The 18,474-nt window shown below is 47.5% G+C and overlaps 1 protein-coding gene across 1 annotated transcript in view; it reads left to right on the top strand.

Annotated features, from left to right (window-relative positions):
* The first annotated feature begins 957 nt into the window (after nucleotides 1-957).
* LOC127587586 (neuronal pentraxin-2-like) overlaps nucleotides 958-18,474 on the top strand; it is a 36,725-nt gene continuing 19,208 nt past the window's right edge. Inside the window, exons 1-2 of the mRNA XM_052045996.1 lie at nucleotides 958-1,377; nucleotides 16,545-16,737. Of these exons, the coding sequence (XP_051901956.1) occupies nucleotides 958-1,377; nucleotides 16,545-16,737 (613 nt within the window). The remainder of the gene's footprint in view (nucleotides 1,378-16,544; nucleotides 16,738-18,474) is intronic.

An 18,474-nucleotide genomic window follows, 5' to 3' on the forward strand; every position in this document is an offset into this window, starting at 1 on the left:
TACACAGAGCAGTTGCATTGAATTGGTACGGAGCGCATTGAGGTAGTACAGGGTGCATTGATATAGTACAGAGTTCGTTGAGGTAGTACAGGGTGCATTGAGGTGGTACGGAGCGCATTGAGGTAGTACAGTGTGCATTGAGGTATTCCAGAGTTCATTGATGTAGTACAGAGTGTGTTGATGTAGTACAGAGCGCATTGAGGTAGTACAGAGCGCATTGAGGTAGTGCAGAGTGCATTGAGGTAGTACAGGGTGCATTGAGGTAGTACAGAGTTCATTGATGTAGTACAGAGTGTGTTGAGGTAGTACAGAGCGCATTGAGGTAGTACAGAGCGCATTGAGGTAGTGCAGAGTGCATTGACGTAGTACAGATTGAATTGAGGTAAAACAGGGTGCATTGAGGTAGTACAGAGCGGATTGAGGTAGTACAGAGTGGATTGAGTTAGTACAGTGTGCATTGACGTAGTACAGAGTGCATTGACTAATACGGAGCGCATTGACTAATACGGAGCGCATTGAGGTAGTACATGGGGCATTGGGGTAGTACAGAGCGCATTGGGGTAGTACAGAGCGGATTGAGATAGTACAGTGCATTGATGTAGTACAGAGTGCATTGAGGTAGTACAGGGTGCATTGAGGTAGTGCAGAGTCCATTGAGGTAGTACAGGTAAAAACAATAACAGTACAGAATAAAGTCTAAAAAGGTCTTATTAGCGACCGCTTAGAGATTTACTCTCAGTCCTGTCCATGCTGTCCCCCCCCCCCCCCCCACCCTTCCCTTTTAAAGCGACGCGGCAGCCATGGCAACGGGATTGCATTGGGAGCTGACGCAGGCGGTGCCCATTAAGCGCCGGAGAACAGCTAATCTCCCAATCCAGGGCACAGCAGTGTCAGGAGGATTAAGGACAGAAAGCCCGAGGCATCCGAGGAGACCAAAGTACGGCGGTAATCCCTGCAATGGGACATATCTTGGTGGTGTGGACGGCCTGCTGGTGTTGGCTGTCCGTCCGGTGCGGGGCCAACGGGCCGCCGGCCAGTTTCCTTTGCACTCAGGTGACGCGGGACACGGACCACGGGGCCGCGCAGCTGCGGGTGTCCGATCACGCCAAGGGCGTCATCCTGCGCATGCGCGAGGAGCTGGTCCAGCAGAAGGAGTCGCTGCTGGACCAGCGGGAGACCATCCATGAGCTCACGGCCAAGCTGGCGCTGTGCGAGGGCTCGGCCCACCTGGAGCACGGCCACGACCTCGACTCGGACCCCGGCATGGAGCGGGTCCACCACCGCTCCGGGTACCGCAAGGATCACCGGCAGGGATTCGGCAAGTTCAGGGACACCATGGGAGACCCGCCGACCGCTTCCGACTCGCAAGTCGACAAGGTAAAAAAGGATGGGTGAAATTGGGGGGGGGGGGTGGTAGGAGAGGGTGGGAGGAGGGAGAGATTCGTGCCAGCGGGAAGGTGGGAGGAGAGGAGGGGTTTGAGGTGGACAGTGCTTGGGATCCAGAACCAGAGAGATCTAGGAAGGCAAGGGGTGGGAGGGGGTGGAGAGGGCCCGGGCAAAGATGGAGGTGGGAAGGGGAGGGGGGATCAAAACGAATGCAAGAGTGCGCCGGAGAGAGAGAGAAAGAGGGAGACAAGGAGAGGTGAGGGAGTAGGGTGTAACAGCGTGTGTGCTTGTTGGAGGAAAGAGAGAAGAAGGCGGAAGCAGAGGAAGGGGAAAGAGTGACCGTCAGAGAAAGGAAAAGAGAAATGAGGTTGAGACAGGAACGGGGGGTGGGGGGGAGATTAAACGATTGACTGAATGTGATGGGGAGGGGTGGGGGATGAGGGAAGGGATGGTTGAGTGGTGTCGCATCAACAGCCTCGCACTCAGCGTCAGCAAGACCAAGGAACTGATCGTGGGCTTCAGGAGGGAGTGGTCGGGATAACACACACCAGTCCTCATTGAGGGGTCAGCGGTGGAGAAGGTGATCGGCTTCATGTTCCCGAACGTCAACATCTCAGAGCATCCATGCTGGGCCCAACAGATCGACACAATCACGAAGAAGGCACGTCAGTGGCTCCACTTCATTTGGAATTTGAGGAGATTTAGTCTGTCACCAAGGAATCTTTCACATTACTACATATGTACAGCGGAGAGCATTCTGACTGGTTGTATCACCCCCCCCCCCCCCCCGGCCTGGAAGGCTCCAATGTGCAGGATCGAAAGAGGCTGCAGAGGGTTGTAGACTCAGCCCAGCTCCATCACGGGCACAACCCTCCCCACCACCGAGGACATCTTCAAGAGGCGGTGCCGCAAGAAGGCAGCATCCATCACTAAGGACCCTCAGCACCCGGGACGCGCCCTCTTCTCGTTACTACCATCGGGGAGGAGGTACAGGAACCTGAAGACCCACACTCAATGATTCGGGAAGAGCTTCTTCCCCTCCGCCATCAGATTCATGAGCGGCCCATGAACCCATGAAAACTACCTCGTTATTCCTCTTTTGCACTATTTATTTATTTTGTAACGTTGTGTCTCTGCTCTGTACCCCTGCCGCAAAACAACAAGATTCACGAATTATCTCGGTGATGATAAACCTGGTCCGGATTCTGATTCTGGATGATAGAAGCAGGCGTGGAGGGGAAGGGATAAATTCGTAACAGGGAGAGATATGGGGATAGAGGGAGAGGGGAGTGAGTAACTGGGGCAGGGGAGGGAAAGTGAAGGAGCGAATGCACCACGGGAGGGAGAGAGAGAAGCGAGAGAGAGAGAGAGAGATCGCGGCACCAGTGGAGCGGAGAGTAAATGATTGAGTGACAGAGAAAAGGAAGGGAAGAGAGGCCGGGAGAAGAAGGGAGGGGGTGATCGGGACGGAGGGAGGAAGTGAATGTGATGCGGAGGAAAGAGAAGACGGTGACAGAGGTCTGCAATATTGGTATTGGTATTGGTTTAGTATTGTCACTTGTACCGAGGTACAGTGAAAAGCTTGTCTTACAAACCAATCAATTCATTACACAGTGCAGTTACATCAAGTTAGTACAGAGTGCATTGACGTAGTACAGGTTAAAAAACAACAACAGTACAAAGTGTCACAGCTACAGAGAAAGTGCAGCGCAATAAGGTGCAAGGTCACAACAAGGTAGATCGTGAGGTCATGATGTCATGGGTCATAGTCTATCTCATTGTATTAGGGAACTGTTCAATAGTCTTATCACAGTGGGGTAGAAGCTGTCCTTAAGTCTGGTGGTACGTGCCCTCAGGCTCCTGTATCTTCTACCCGATGGGAAGAGGGAATGTCCCGGGTTGGTGGGATCTTTGATTATGCCGGCTGCTTCACCAAGACAACGAGAGGTAAAGACAGAGTCCAAGGAGGGGAGGCTGGTGTCCGTGACGCGCTGGGCTGTGTCCACAACTCTCTGCAGTTTCTTGCCGTCCTGGGCAGAGCAGTTGTCGTACCAAGCCGTGATACATCCTGATAGCATGCTTTCTATGGTGCATCGGTAAAAGCAGGTGAGAGTCAAAGGGGACAAACCAAATTTGAGGAATTAGAGGCGCTGGTGAGCTTTCTTGGCCGTGGCATCTACGTGGTTTGTCCAGGACAGGCTGTTGGTGATGTTCACTCCCAGGAACTTGAAGCTGTCAACCCTCTCGACCTCAGCACCATTGATGTAGACAGGTGTATGTACACCGCCCCCTTTCCTGAAGTCAATGACCAGCTCTTTAGTTTTGTTGACATTGAGGGAAAGGTTAGACGTAGTGAGGAAGGTAAAGAGTGAATGTTGCAGGAGGTAAGGAGAGGTGAGTAGACAAGAAGGATAGAGAGAGGAATATGGGGGAGCGCATATATCAGGCGTGTCCGATCGCAGCGGCTGAAATGTAAGGCGCGCATTCCTTGGAGTTCATCAGGATGAGAGAGTGATGTCTTTGAAAGATAGAAGAACCCGAGGAGACATGACTGGGATGTTTCCACCGGTGGGAGAGTTCCGAACGAGGGGAATCGTTCCCGGGCATAAGAGGGAGGTCGTTTGCAACTGAGGCGAAGTGCAGAACAGGACAATACAGGCGAAAGCAGAGAAATCGAAGTGTCAGAGTTTTAAGGAGAGACTGGATGGTCCAGGTTTTACCCCCGGAGCGTAGAAGGCTGAGGGAGCCCCTTCAGAGGGTTATAAAATCGTTGAGGGGCGGTGGTAGGGTGAATGGTCACGGTCTTTCTCCCAGAGTAGGGGAGGGCAAATCTGGGGAGGGTATAGATTTAAAGCGAAGGGCAGCTTTTTCCACACAGGGTGGTGCGTGTCTGGAACGAGCTACCAGAGGAAGTGGTTGAGGCAGGTACATTTACAACGTTTGAAAGACGCTTGGACAGGTACGTGGATTGGTATTGGTATTGATTTATTATTGTCACTTGTACCGAGGTACAGTGAAAAACTTGTTTTGCAAACCTATTGTACAGGTCGATTCATTACACAGTGCAGTTACATTGCGTTAGTACAGAGTGCATTGATGTAGTACAGGTGAAAACAATAACAGTACAGGGTAAAGTGTCACAGCTACAGAGAAAGTGCTGTGCAGGTCGTGAGGTCTTAGTCCATCTAATTGTATAAAGGATCCGTTCAAACAGTCTTATGACAGTGGGGTAGAGGCTGTCCTTAAGTCTGGTGGGACGTGCCCTCAGGCTCCTGTATCTTCTACCCGATGGGAGAGGAGGGAAGAGAGAATGTCCAGGCTGGGCGAGGTCTTTGATTATGCCGGCTGCTTCACCGAGGCAGTGAGAGGTAAATAGGAAGGGTTTGGAGGGACAGGGGCCAAACGCGGGCAAATGGGACTCGCTCTGGAAGGCAACTAGGTTGGCCTGGAAGAGTTGGGCTGAAGGGTCTGTCTCTGCCCTGTGTAACTGCATGATTCTCGGATAAGTGTATGCGTTAGAGAGGAAAATAAGGGGAAAGGGCGAATGAGGTAGAATCAGCGAGAGAGAGAGAGAGAGAGAGAGAGAGAAGGTGTGAACGTGTAAGGGGGAGAGGGCGCTTGGGGATGCAGGAGAAGGGGGCGGAAAGACAGACGGGTTAAAACGGAGCGAACAAAGTGAATACGTTAGATAAGGAAGAGATGAGAACGAGAGGGGAGATTGGGAGGCAAAGGAGCAGAGAAAGGCGGAGAGAACGAGAATGAACGCAGGAAAGAAGTGGGGGGGGGGGGAAGAAGCGTGACTGGAGGCGGGAACAGGACCAGGGCCCAGGAAGGCGAACGTGAGATGCAGAGGTAATAAGGAGGTGGGGGGGAGGGGGGAGAGCGGACAAACAACTAAAGTGAAGGAGACGAGAAACAGGGTAATATGGGGGAGGGAAAGATAAACACCGGGGCCAGAAAAGAAAGGGGGAAGGTGAACGAGCAAGTGTCGGGGGTGGTGGGGTGGTAGTGAACCGGGGAGCCAAAGGGGAGAAGTTGTGAGAGTGGGGGGGGGCAGGTGAAGAGTCCGAGAATAAGCAAGGGTGGACTACAGGAAATGAAGGGGGGTGGGGTTGGGGGGAGAGAATGGATAAGTACCGGAGATCAAGAATTAAGAAGATTGATCAATTAGAGCAAATTCCGTCTGTCTCCATCCGCAAACCAGAGGTGACATAAGCAGAGATATTGAGGCTCCTCAGAGGCAACCAGAGGGCATTGATCAAAGAGAAAGGTGCAAGAGACAGCCAGCCAACGGCAGGGTTCCAGGGATAGGGCTGGGCAGAAGATATCTGAATAAAAATGGACAGTCAGAGACTGTTTCTCCAGGGCGAAAATGGCTAACACGAGGGTGCGTGATTTTAAGGTGACTGGAGGAAGATATAAGGGAGGGATGTCAGGGCTACGTTTTTGCCACAGAGAGTGGTGGGTGCGTGGAACGCACTGCCGGCAGAGGTGGTGGGGGCAGATACATTGGGGACATTTAGGAGACTCTGAGATAGACACATGTGTTATGGACTCAGTGAAAGTCCCTTTAAGATAGAGAGTGTGTGTGTATGTGTGTGTGGGGCGTGCTTACGTCAATAGAAGATAAAGGACGTAATGACGTTGTTGAAGAAGAAGAAGAAGAAGAGAGAGAGAGAAGGGAGAGAGACACCAGCCTGCTTGTTTTCTCTATCGATGGATGAGAAACAATAACTGTGTTTGCCACTGAAATCCATGTATGGAAGTTGGAAGTAATCCGGTGGAGTTCACTTTGTTGCTGACCTGTAGAAGGAAACAGGTATTTGTGTGTGGACGACCACGGTTCGGATGCTTTTCGGGGTGAGGAATCACTACCGAGTAAACACTGAAGTGTCGTTTGGGTCCCATCGTGGAACATTTGGATTTTGTATGTACTCTCTCTATGTTTTTCTACATCTACATCTTATCTTCAGACAACGGTGGTTGTTGAAGAAGCCCTTGCTCATGTTTCACCTTATGGCTTGCGGAACTGAACTTTAAGAACCATTCTGGAACTGGGAGTTTTGGACTTTGTCACACACACACACGAAGAGTTTAGTTTTGGGGTTAACGTTCGAGGTTTAACATTCTTGAATTCTAACATACTAACATTTTTACTTTTATTTTACGTATTATCATAAGTAGTGATTAATAAAATAGTTTTTAACACTGAATCATGCTCAGTGTGTTTCTTTTGTTGCTGGTTCGTGACAAAATTGGGGGCTCGTCCGGGATTGTTCCCAAGGTTAACGAGTGTCATCTGGGATCGTTCCCCAGATTGACAAGATTTATTCGGGATTCAATCCAAAGATTTTTGAGGGAGGTCTGATAAATTCTTTTTAATTGGCTTGTGTGTGTGGAAACCAGCAGCAATGGATATTAAGGCATTTTTGGAGTCACCAACCCAAAAGGGATTGGAGGTGGCGAAAAAGGATGATTTGATAAAGATTGCTACAAGGCTAAACCTTACAGAAGTAAAGCAGTCTATGAGAAAGGCAGATATTCAGAGACTGATAGCTGGCCATTATGTGGAAAAGAAGGTGTTTGAGAAGGAAGTGTTAAAACAGTTTCCTGGCAGTGAAATAGCAATTTCTGAGGCACAGGTGCAGCTGGCAAAGATAGAGGCTGAACGAGAGCAAACCCAGTTAAAGATAGAGGCTGAACGAGAACAAACCCAGTTAAAGATAGAGGCTGAACGAGAGCAAAAGAGATTAGAGGCCGAACGAGAACAAAATAAATTAGAAGCTGAACGAGAGGAAAAGAGATTAGAGGCCGAACAAAAGAAATTAGAGACTGAACAAAAGCTAACTCAGATGAAGATAGAGGCTGATCTAGCAATGAAGCAGATGGAATTGAAGAGGATGGAGCTGGATAACGAGGAGAAAAAGAGGCAGCATGAGTTACAAATGAAGCGTAGGAGTTCGGAATCTGATTCTGATGATGGTTTTTCAGCCAGCAGGGAGGTTCGATTAGTCCCTCCGTTTGAAGAAGATCAGGTTGATCAGTATTTCCAACATTTTGAAAAGGTTGCTGTGAGTTCAAACTGGCCAAGGAAAGGATGGGCTCTTATGGTACAGAGTGTGATTAAAGGTAAGGCTCAAAAAGCTTATTCTGCTTTGTCTGTTGAGGATGCAGCTGATTATACCAAGGTAAAACAAGCTATATTGAAGGCCTATGAATTGGTCCCTGAGGCTTATAGACAAAAATTCAGAGACTTGAGGAAATCTGCAGATCAGACTTATATGGAATTTGCCAATGGAAAGAGAATATGTTTTGAACGATGGTGCCTGGCTAAAAATGTAGATGGGGATTACGATAAATTGACAGAATTGATACTGGTGGAAGACTTTAAAAGATGTGTTCCAGCTGAATTAACAACATATTTAAATGAAAAGGCAGTGGAAACTTTACAAGAAACTGCTAGGTTGGCAGATGATTATGCTTTAACCCATAAATCCAAATGGGGACAACCTAAAACCTTTCAAAAGAGTTACAAAGACAATCCAGGTAAACCAGAGATTAAATTGGGAGGTAATCAAAAAGGAAAGGATGAAAAGAAGCCAGGGCTGGAGAAACCTGTTGAGCGTACTTGTTATTACTGTAGGAAACCTGGCCACGTGATATCTAATTGTGCCCTTTTGAAGAAAAAGAAGGAAGCTGGGCCCAATGCTTGCTTTCAGGCAATTAAAAATCAAAAAGGTTTAGGAGATGCTGTTAAAGACCAGTCCTTGCAAGAGGGAAAAGCAGAAAAGTTGGAGGAGGTGAGAAAAGAATTCCGTTCGTATGTATCAGAGGGTTTTGTTTCACTGAATGATGAGTCACCCCAGGTGCCAGTGAAAATTCTTAGAGATACTGGGGCTAGTCAATCTCTCTTGCTGGACAGTGTTTTAAATTTTGGTGAAGAAAGTGACACTGGTGAAGTAAATCTAGTACGAGGCGTTACAGGTGAGACCATGTCTGTCCCTTTTCACAGGGTGATTTTAAAGTCAAAGTTCGTAGAAGGACCAGTCGAGATAGGGATAAGACCTAGTTTGCCAGTGGAAGGAGTTTCTTTGTTATTGGGAAATGACCTTGCAAATGGAGAAAGTGATCCTGTGGTACGGTTAACAACCAAACCAAGGATTGATGAGTCTGAGGATGATTCAGATGTTTACCCATCATGTGCGGTGACTCGAGCTAGAGCTAGAGAATTAGCCAAGACAGACAGTCCGGTGCAGTCTGATGTAGTTCCTTGTGACAGTCCTAAACAGGAAGAAAATTTTGATGCCTTATCTGAGACTTTTCTGTCTTCACTGGAGGATCAACATCCTTACAGTGAGCCTGAATTTAAAGATTTGTCTTTGTCGAGGAAGGATTTTATGGTGGAACAGACAAAGGACCCTGAGTTGACAGAATTGAAAGAAAAAGCTCTCTCATGTGAGGAGATTGAAAAGGTGCCAACTGGATACTATGTCAAAAATGGAGTGTTAATGAGGAAATGGAGACCTCCTCATGTTCCTGTTACTGAGGAATGGGAAGTTATTCATCAGGTTGTTGTTCCAAAAGTTTATAGGGATGAGATTTTAAACCTGGCCCACAGTATGCCTTTGGGTGGTCATTTTGGCGTGAATAAAACTGTAGGGAAGATCTTGAAACAATTCTATTGGCCTGGTTTGAGAAAAGATGTGGTGATGTTTTGTCGAACCTGCCACACATGTCAGATGGTAGGTAAACCAAATCAAAAACCCCCTGTGGCTCCTTTGAAACCAATTCCTGCTTTTGGTGAACCCTTTTCGAAGGTGATTGTGGACTGTGTTGGCCCCTTACCAAAGTCTAAGACTGGAAATCAGTATTTGTTAACCATCATGTGTGCCACTTCTAGATTTCCAGAGGCAATACCCCTTAGAAATATTAAGGCCAAGACGGTGTCAAAGGCTCTTGTAAAATTTTTTACCTTGTTTGGTTTGCCAAAAGAAATCCAATCTGATCAAGGTAGTAATTTTATGTCAAAAATTTTTCAACAAATAGTCTATGAGCTGGGAGCAAAGCAGATTGTATCATCTGCATATCACCCAGAATCTCAAGGAGCTCTGGAGAGATTTCATTCTACTCTCAAAAATATGCTGAAGACTTATTGCTTTGAAAACACCAAGGATTGGGACGAAGGTATCCATTTACTTTTGTTTGCCGTTAGAGAATCGATCCAGGAGTCAATCGGATTTAGTCCGTTTGAGCTTGTGTTTGGACATAGGGTGAGAGGACCTTTGGAGTTGTTAAGAGAGCAATGGGTTAATGAGGAAGTTCACTTGAGTCTGTTGGACTATGTCCAAAAATTTAAAACTCGGTTGGAGAGAGTCTGCCAGCTAGCGAGAGAGAATCTGAAAACAAGCCAGATAAGAATGAAGACATATTTTGATAGACGTGCTCAGCCTAGGACATTCGCAGTGGGGCAAAAGGTGTTGGTATTTTTCCCTAGCCAAAATAATCCCTTGCAAGCTCGTTTTTCTGGACCCTATGTTATTGAATCTCGAGTGACTGATCTAACATATATAATCAAAACACCAGATAGACACAAGAAAACACAACTCTGTCATGTAAACATGCTAAAACCTTATTATGAGAGGGATTCAGTTGTGGCCTTGGTGGATGGTGTAAAGGTTGTTTCTAGAATGCCTGATGTTGATGTTGAGGAAGGCCAATTTAGACCAAATATTGTTCCATCGAAACTAAAAAACCAAAATATCCTGGAGAACCTTGAAACGAAGTTGGACCATTTACAAGTTTCACAAAAACAACAGATGAGAGAATTAATTTTAAAATTTAAAAATCTGTTCCCAGATGTTCCAAACAGAACATCGATAATTACCCATGATGTTGATGTTGGGGATGCAAAACCAATCAAACAACACCCATATCGAATGAATGTGGAAAAAAGTAAACTTGTTGATCAGGAAATCAAATACATGTTGGAAAATGATATTATTAGACATTCTACTTCAAATTGGAGTTCGCCCTGTGTTATTGTACCTAAACCTGATGGAACTGTTAGATTTTGCACAGATTACAGGAAAGTGAATGCTGTAACAAAGTCAGATGCTTACCCTATTCCTAGAGTGGATGATTGCATAGACAGAGTGGGAAAGGCAAAATTTCTTACAAAGATTGACCTATTAAAAGGGTACTGGTGTGTTCCATTAACAGATAGAGGAAGGGAAATTTCAGCCTTTGTAACCCCTTCTGGATTGTATGAATACAATGTTTTGCCATTTGGAATGAAAAATGCTCCGGCAACATTTCAAAGAATGATTAATTCAGTGATTCATGGGTTAAAACATACAGATGCCTACATTGACGACTTAGTGACTGGGAATGATACTTGGGAGGATCACATCTCTGCGTTAGAAAGGTTGTTTGAAAGACTTTCCAAGGCTAACCTTACAGTTAACTTGGCTAAAAGTGAATTTGGCCATGCCACTGTGACGTATCTTGGTTATGTTGTAGGTCAAGGCAAGCAAGCTCCTGTTCAGGCAAAAGTTCAAGCAATATCTGAGTTCCCTATTCCCACAGGTACGAGGACTGTTAGAAGATTTTTGGGAATGGTTGGATATTATCGAAAATTTTGTAAAAATTTTGCTGATATTGCTCTTCCCCTAACTAATCTTCAGAAGAAGGGAGTAAAGTTTGTTTGGACAGATTCTTGTCAAGAAGCATTTGAGAAGCTGAAAGCCATTTTATGCTACCATCCTGTGCTCAGAACACCTGACTTTGAAAAGCCATTTTCATTAGCAGTAGATGCCAGTGATGAAGCTGCAGGAGCTGTGTTGTTGCAGAAGGGTGACCTTGATGATATTGACCATCCTGTAGCTTACTTTTCAAAGAAATTTAATGAGCATCAAAAGAATTATTCCACCATAGAGAAAGAATTACTGTCGCTTGTTTTAGCCTTGCAACATTTCAGTGTATATGTTTGCACCGCTCAGAAACCATTGACTGTGTATACAGATCATAACCCATTGGTGTTTCTGAGCCGAGTCAAAAACAAGAACAGAAGGCTGTTAAACTGGAGTTTAATTTTGCAAGAGTTTGATCTCATGATAACTCACATTAAAGGCAAAGATAATGTGATTGCTGATTGTCTTTCCCGATGTTAAATGGGAAACATGTATCTGTACTAATCTGATAGTCTGTAGTTGTGTAGCATGATAATTATTAACATTACTAACTGTATGCGCGGTTAAAATTTTCTTGGGAAAATTTTTTTTTTAGGTGGGAGGTGTTATGGACTCAGTGAAAGTCCCTTTAAGATAGAGAGTGTGTGTGTATGTGTGTGTGGGGCGTGCTTACGTCAATAGAAGATAAAGGACGTAATGACGTTGTTGAAGAAGAAGAAGAAGAAGAGAGAGAGAGAACGGAGAGAGACACCAGCCTGCTTGTTTTCTCTATCGATGGATGAGAAACAATAACTGTGTTTGCCACTGAAATCCATGTATGGAAGTTGGAAGTAATCCGGTGGAGTTCACTTTGTTGCTGACCTGTAGAAGGAAACAGGTATTTGTGTGTGGACGACCACGGTTCGGATGCTTTTCGGGGTGAGGAAGTCACTACCGAGTAAACACTGAAGTGTCGTTTGGGTTCCATCATGGAACATTTGGATTTCGTATGTACTCTCTCTATGTTTTTCTACATCTACATCTTATCTTCAGACAACGGTGGTTGTTGAAGAAGCCCTTGCTCATGTTTCACCTTATGGCTTGCGGAACTGAACTTTAAGAACCATTCTGGAACTGGGAGTTTTGGACTTTGTCACACACACACACGAAGAGTTTAGTTTTGGGGTTAACGTTCGAGGTTTAACATTCTTGAATTCTAACATACTAACATTTTTACTTTTATTTTACGTATTATCATAAGTAGTGATTAATAAAATAGTTTTTAACACTGAATCATGCTCAGTGTGTTTCTTTTGTTGCTGGTTCGTGACACATGAGTAATAGAAAAATGGGGATCTCTGTGAGGGGGAAGGGTTAGATAGATCGTAGAGCAGCATAAAATGTCTGCACAACGTTTTGGGTCGAAGGACCTGTACTGTGCTGTAATATTCTATGTTCTGTGTTCTATGTTCTAAGTGCCAGTATTTCGGGAAGTCAAATTGGGATATCCAGTAAGTGTATCGCACCCAGCAAAGCTGCTGAACAGAGAGACTTTGAGATTAAAGTCCATCATTCTCTGAAAGTGGCAACACAGGTAGCTTGGGTGGTCGTGAGGAGAGTGGCATGCATAGCTCATGGCGTAGAAAATGACTGTTGCACATTTGGAAAGGGTTGCTGAGACAAAACTTGAAGGATTGTGCAGAGTCTTGATCGCCACGCTTGAAGAAGATCGAACTTTACAGCACAGTACAGGCCATTCGGCCCACGATGCTGTGCAGACATTTTATCCTGCTCTAAGATCTATCTAACCCTTCCCTCCCACATAGCCCTCCATTTCTCTATCATTCATATGTCAATCTCAGAGTCCCTTAAATATCCGCAATGTATCTGCCCCCACAACCTCTGCCGGCAATGCGTTCCACACACCCACCACTCTCTGTGTAAAAATCTTACCGCTGACATCCCCCTTCTACCTTCCTCCAATCATCTTAAAATTATGCCCCCTCGTGTTAGCCATTGTCTCCCTGGGAAAAAGTCTCTGACTGTCCACTCGATCTGTGCCTCTTATCATCTTGTACACCTCTATTAAGTCACTTCTCATCCTCCTCCTCTCCAAAGAGAAAAGCCATAGCTCGCTCAACCTATCCTAACAAGACATGCTCTCCAATACAGACAACATCTCCTATGCCCTCTCCCTAAAGTTTCCTCGTCCTTGCTATAATGAGGCGACCAGCAATGAACACATACAAGGTGTGGTCTGACCAGAGTTCTATAGAGCTGTAACATCACCTCGCGGCTCTCGAACTCAATACCCCGACTACTGAAGGCCAACACTCCATACGCAGCAACCTTGAGAGAAGGAGGCAGTTGCAATGCAGAGGGTGGAGAGGAGATTTCGGCGGGATGTTCGCCTGGTTTGGAGGACTTTAGTTATGGGGAGACATTTTTTTAAATTAAATCAAAGACAAATTTATTATCACTGAGGAATGTTGAGAAATGTGTTATTTTCCGACAGTAGTACAGTGCAAGACATAAAAATCACAAAAAATGGTTAATAAATAGTGCAAAAGTGGAATAACGAGGTGGTGTGCAGGGGTTCATGGACCGTTCAGAAATCTGCTGGCAGAGGGAAAGAAGCTATTCCTGAATCGTTGAGTGTGGGTCTTAGGTCTCCTGTACCTCCTCCCCGATGGTCGTGACGCGAAGAGCGCATGACCCGGATGGTCAAGGGTCCTTGGCGATAGATGCCTCCTACCTGAGGCACCCCCTGTTGATGATGCCCTTGCTGGCGCAGAGGTTGTGCCCGTGATGGAGCTGGCTGAATCTACAGCCCTCTGCAGCCTCTTGCGACGCTGCGCGTTGGAGCCTCCGTACCAGGCGGTGACGCAACCGGTCAGAATGCTCTCCACGGTAAATCTGTAGAAATCTGCTAGAGGCTGGGCTTTTGCTTTCCCCGGAGCGAAGGAGGCTGAAGGGTGACTTAATAGAGGCGCACAGAATTATGAGAGCCATAAACGTGATAGAGAGTCAAAATCAGTTTTCCCTGTTGGCAAGATTATCAAAAACGAGAGATCGTAGGCTTAAGCTGAGAGGAATGAATTTTGAAGGGGGATCTGAGGAGATATTTCTTTTACACGGAGCATGGTTGATGCCTGTTATGCGCTGTCCGAGGAGGTGGAATTGGTTTGTTATTGTACACGTATTGGTATTGGTATTGGTTCATTATTGTCACTTGTACCGAGGTACAGTGAAAAACTTGTCTTGCATACCGATCATTGCATACCGGTCAATTCATTACACAGTGCAGTTACATTGAGTTAGTACAGAGTGCATTGAGGTAGTACAGGGTGCATTGAGGTAGTACAGAGTGCATTGAGGTGGTGCATTGAGTTAGTACAGAGTGCATTGATGTAGTAAAATGTGCATTGAGGTTGTACAGGGTGCATTGATGTAGTACAGGGTGCATTGAGGTGGTACAGGGTGCATTGATGTAGTACAGGGTGCACTGATGTAGTACAGGGTGCATTGAGGTAGTACAGAATGCATTGAGGTAGTACAGGGTACTTTGAGGTAGTACAGGGTAAAAACAATAACAGTACAGAGCAAAGTGTCACAGATAAAGAGGAAGTGCTGTGCGGGTAGACAAGAAGTTGCAAGGTCACAACAAGGTAGACTGTGAGATCAAGAGTCCATCTCATCGTACCGGGGAACCGTTCAATCGTCTTATCACCGTGGGATAGAAGCTGTCCATGAGCCTGGTGGTATGTGCCCTCATGCTTCTACCCGATGGGAGAGGGGAGATGAGAGAATGACCCGGGGTGAGTGGGGTCTTTGATTGTGCCGGCTGCTTCACCAAGGCAGAGAAAGGTAAAGACCTCGAGTCCAAAGAGGGGAGGCCGGTGTCCGTGCCGCGCTGGGCTGTGTCCACGTACCGAGATGCAGCGAAAAGCTTTTGATGCGTGGCGTGCAGACAGATCAGTCCATACGTGAGTACATCGACGGAGTTGCAAAGGGAAAACAGAATGTGGAATGTAGAGTTACAGTGACAAAAAGAAGTGCAGCTCAGCAAGTAGGAACACCAAGACACGACGAGGTGCCGGAATCAGATACAATCACGACCTTTGGAAGGCATCTGGACGGGAACTTGGGTCAGCACGGCGTGGAAGGATACGAACCGAATGCCGACAAATTAAATTAGTTCAGATGTGGATTAGGGGCGCATATCTATCTTATACCACTCTGTAACTCTGTGATAAGCTGCCTGACATGCGGAGTATTTCCGGCATTTTCTGTTCACACTTTAGGCCTCAGACGTTAGAGTCAACGTTTATTCTCTCTCCCCGTTCGCTGCCCGACTTGCCGAGGGCTTGTCGCATTTTCTCTTTTAATTTCAGATTTCTTGCTTCTGCGGATTTTTTTTTTAATTTGTAATTTCCAACTCTGGATCCAAATGCAGACCAGCCCGAAGTAGGGCGGATTTGGGCAATGGCTTCCTTTCCCTTTGGGGGAAGAAACCTGGGGGGGAGTGGGAGGGAAGGTCTGGGGTTGGGGGCGTGGGTGGCATGATGGAGGGAAAGGAGGTGACCCAGTTAAACGTCCGTTAAACGAGGAGAGGAGTTGGCAGATTTTTCTTTTTGGAAAAATACTGAGTATATTTCTAGTTGCTCCGGGGGAGGGGGTGGTGGTAGATCGGCGTGAGAAACACTTATGATGCCGGAGGAACTCAGCAGGCCAGGCAGCATCCGTGGAGAAAAGCAGGCGGTCAACTTTTCGGGTCGGGAACCCTTTGCTTACATCAAGCGAGGAATCTGATCAGGAATTAGGAAGACATTCCTTTATCAAATGGTGAGGGATGGAGGGTTTGATGGACAGGGCGCGCGGGGAAGGAACGGGTTGAGGGATGAGGGGCAGGAGAGAAAGAGCGAGAGATAGAGAGAAAAAGAGAAGAGAGAGAGCCAGAGAGGGAGGGAGGGGTGGTTGTGAAGGGAGAGCGGTGAGAGGGGAATGGAGGGGCTTTGTGCGAGGGATGAGGGGAGGTACGGAGCGGGGAATGAGAGGGAGGAGAGGGAGGGAGGCCCGGGTAGGATTGTGAAGGGAGGTATGAGGGAGGGGGCTAAAGCGAGGTCTGAGGGGAGGGGAGAGACGGGGAAGGAGATGGGGAAGGAGCGACCCGGAGGGGGGGGGATTGTGGAGGAAGAAGAGAGGGGGTGTTCAACGCGAGGGATTAGGGCCGGGGGCGGGAGGGTGGCTGGGGGCAGGACCTCGAGGAAGCCAGCGGTGGGCTCTGGAGGGAGGGAGGAGGGATGATTTAATGCGAGGGAGGGAGTGGGAGATGAGTGCGAGAGGGAGGGAGGCAGACAGGGATGGGTTCGAGGAAGGGATCGGAGGATTTGGGGAGGGAGCGGTCGGGGCGCTGGGCGAGGGGGAGGGAGCAAGCGTTGAGGGAAGGATTGGAAGTCCGGTTGACGCGCCTCCTCTCCCTCTCCCCAGCTGGACGTGAAGGGATCGGAACCTGAGCGCGCCGGGGCGCTCCGCAGGCTCTTCCAGCCGCAGCAGAAGTCGCTGGAGGGCGGGAGGACACGAGCCTCAAATCGCACCGGAGGGACTCCCCGCCGAGGCCTCCTCAAACTGGACGCCGTCCTCAGCGAGATCAGCCCGCGGCAGCCGACGGGATTCACCGCGGGTGAGAGCAGGGCGGACACGGAACGCAGGCGGCAGCGGTTTGAGTGTGGGTAGGTGGGTGAGGGAGCCTACAGCCTGGAGCCGGAGGCTGTGGAGTGAGGTCCCAGTACCTGAAACACACTCCCAGGGGGAGAACGGTGAAAGCAGATCTTTCTGGCCGCATTGAAGGAGTGTCTGGACGAACACTGAGCTTGCGTCCGAGATTCCTCCCATTGATTTCATATTGGATGGGGAAGCGTAAGATCATTCACATTCTCGGGGTTGCACGGCGGCCTGCCTGCAGCCTCCCTCACTCCAGCGACCCGGGTTCGATCCTGACAACCGACGTTGTCTGCGTGGAGCAGCAGGGAGATATTGGGTCCCACGTCCGCAGATCCCTCAAAGTTGCCACGCAAGTTGATAGGGCGGTTTAATAGGTGTATGGTGTGCTGGCCTTCCATTAGGCGGGGTATTAAGTTCAAGAGCAGAGGGGTAATGTTGCAGTTCTATAAGACCCTGGTTAGACCACATTTGGAATATTGTGTGCAGTTCTGGTCGCCGCACTACAGGAAGGATGTGGAAGCTTTGGAGAGGGTGTAGAGGAGATTTACAAGAATGGTGCCTGAATTGGAGAACACGTCTTATGGATAGAGGCTGAGCAAGTTCGGGCTTTTCTCCTTGGAGAGCTGGAGGACGAGAGGTGTAGGAGACCATGAGAGGAATAGACAGAGTGGACAGCCAGCATCTTTTCCCCATGGCCAATACTAGAGATGGAGGAAATTTCAGGGAGGGGATGTCAGAGGTAGGTTTTTGTTTTACACAGCGAGTGGTGGGTGCCTGGAATGCACTGCCTTGGGGGTGAGGGGTGGTAGGGCTGATACGATATGCAATCACTAGCCGATATGATATGCAATCACTAAAGAAATTCAGCTGTTTTATTTGGAGTTTAGAAGGATGGGCGGTGATCTTGTTGAAACATAGACTCCCAGATAGGAACGGATGAAGGGAAAATGGACAGTTGTGAGAGGTGAAGTGGAGGGGTGAGAAAGAATGTGGATAAGGTTTATATAGATCGGCACAACATCGTGTGCCGAAGGGCCCGCACTGTGCTGTACTCTCTATGTTCTCTGTTCTTCCCCCCTCAGTCTCTCCCTCCCTCCATCCTTCACTCCCTCCCAACTCTCTGTCGTTCCCTCCATGCCTCTCTTCCTCCGTCTCTGTCTCCCTCACCACCATGGACTTGTCTGTGATTGTGTCTCCGTTTTTTTTGTATTAGGGCCTTGTTCTGCATTTTTTTTTCTTATTGTCCCTCTCTCACTTCTCTGCCTGGTATAATTTATGCCTAATTTATATTCTGTGTGTCGTCTGTACCTACGTGCCTGTGATGCTTCGGCAAGCAAGTTTTTCATTGTACCTGTACCTCGCCGCACTTTGCACATGGCAATAAACTCGACTTGACTTGACTTGATTTGACGTGATTGACTTGATTTGACTTGACTTAACTTGACGTGACATGACTTGACGACTTGATTTTACGTGACTTGACTTGACTTGATTTCATCTGACTTGACGAGACGTGACTTGATTTGACTTTATTTCACGTGTCTTGACTTGATGTGACTTGGTTGACTTGGCTTGACTTGATTTGACGTGATTGACTTGACTTGACTTCACTTGACTTGATTTGAATTGATGTGACGTGACTTGATTTGACTTGATTTGACGTGACGTGACTTGATTTTACGTGACATGACTTGAC

This window comes from Pristis pectinata, chromosome 41 (genome assembly GCF_009764475.1).
Source record: "Pristis pectinata isolate sPriPec2 chromosome 41, sPriPec2.1.pri, whole genome shotgun sequence".
Lineage (NCBI taxonomy): Eukaryota > Metazoa > Chordata > Chondrichthyes > Rhinopristiformes > Pristidae > Pristis > Pristis pectinata.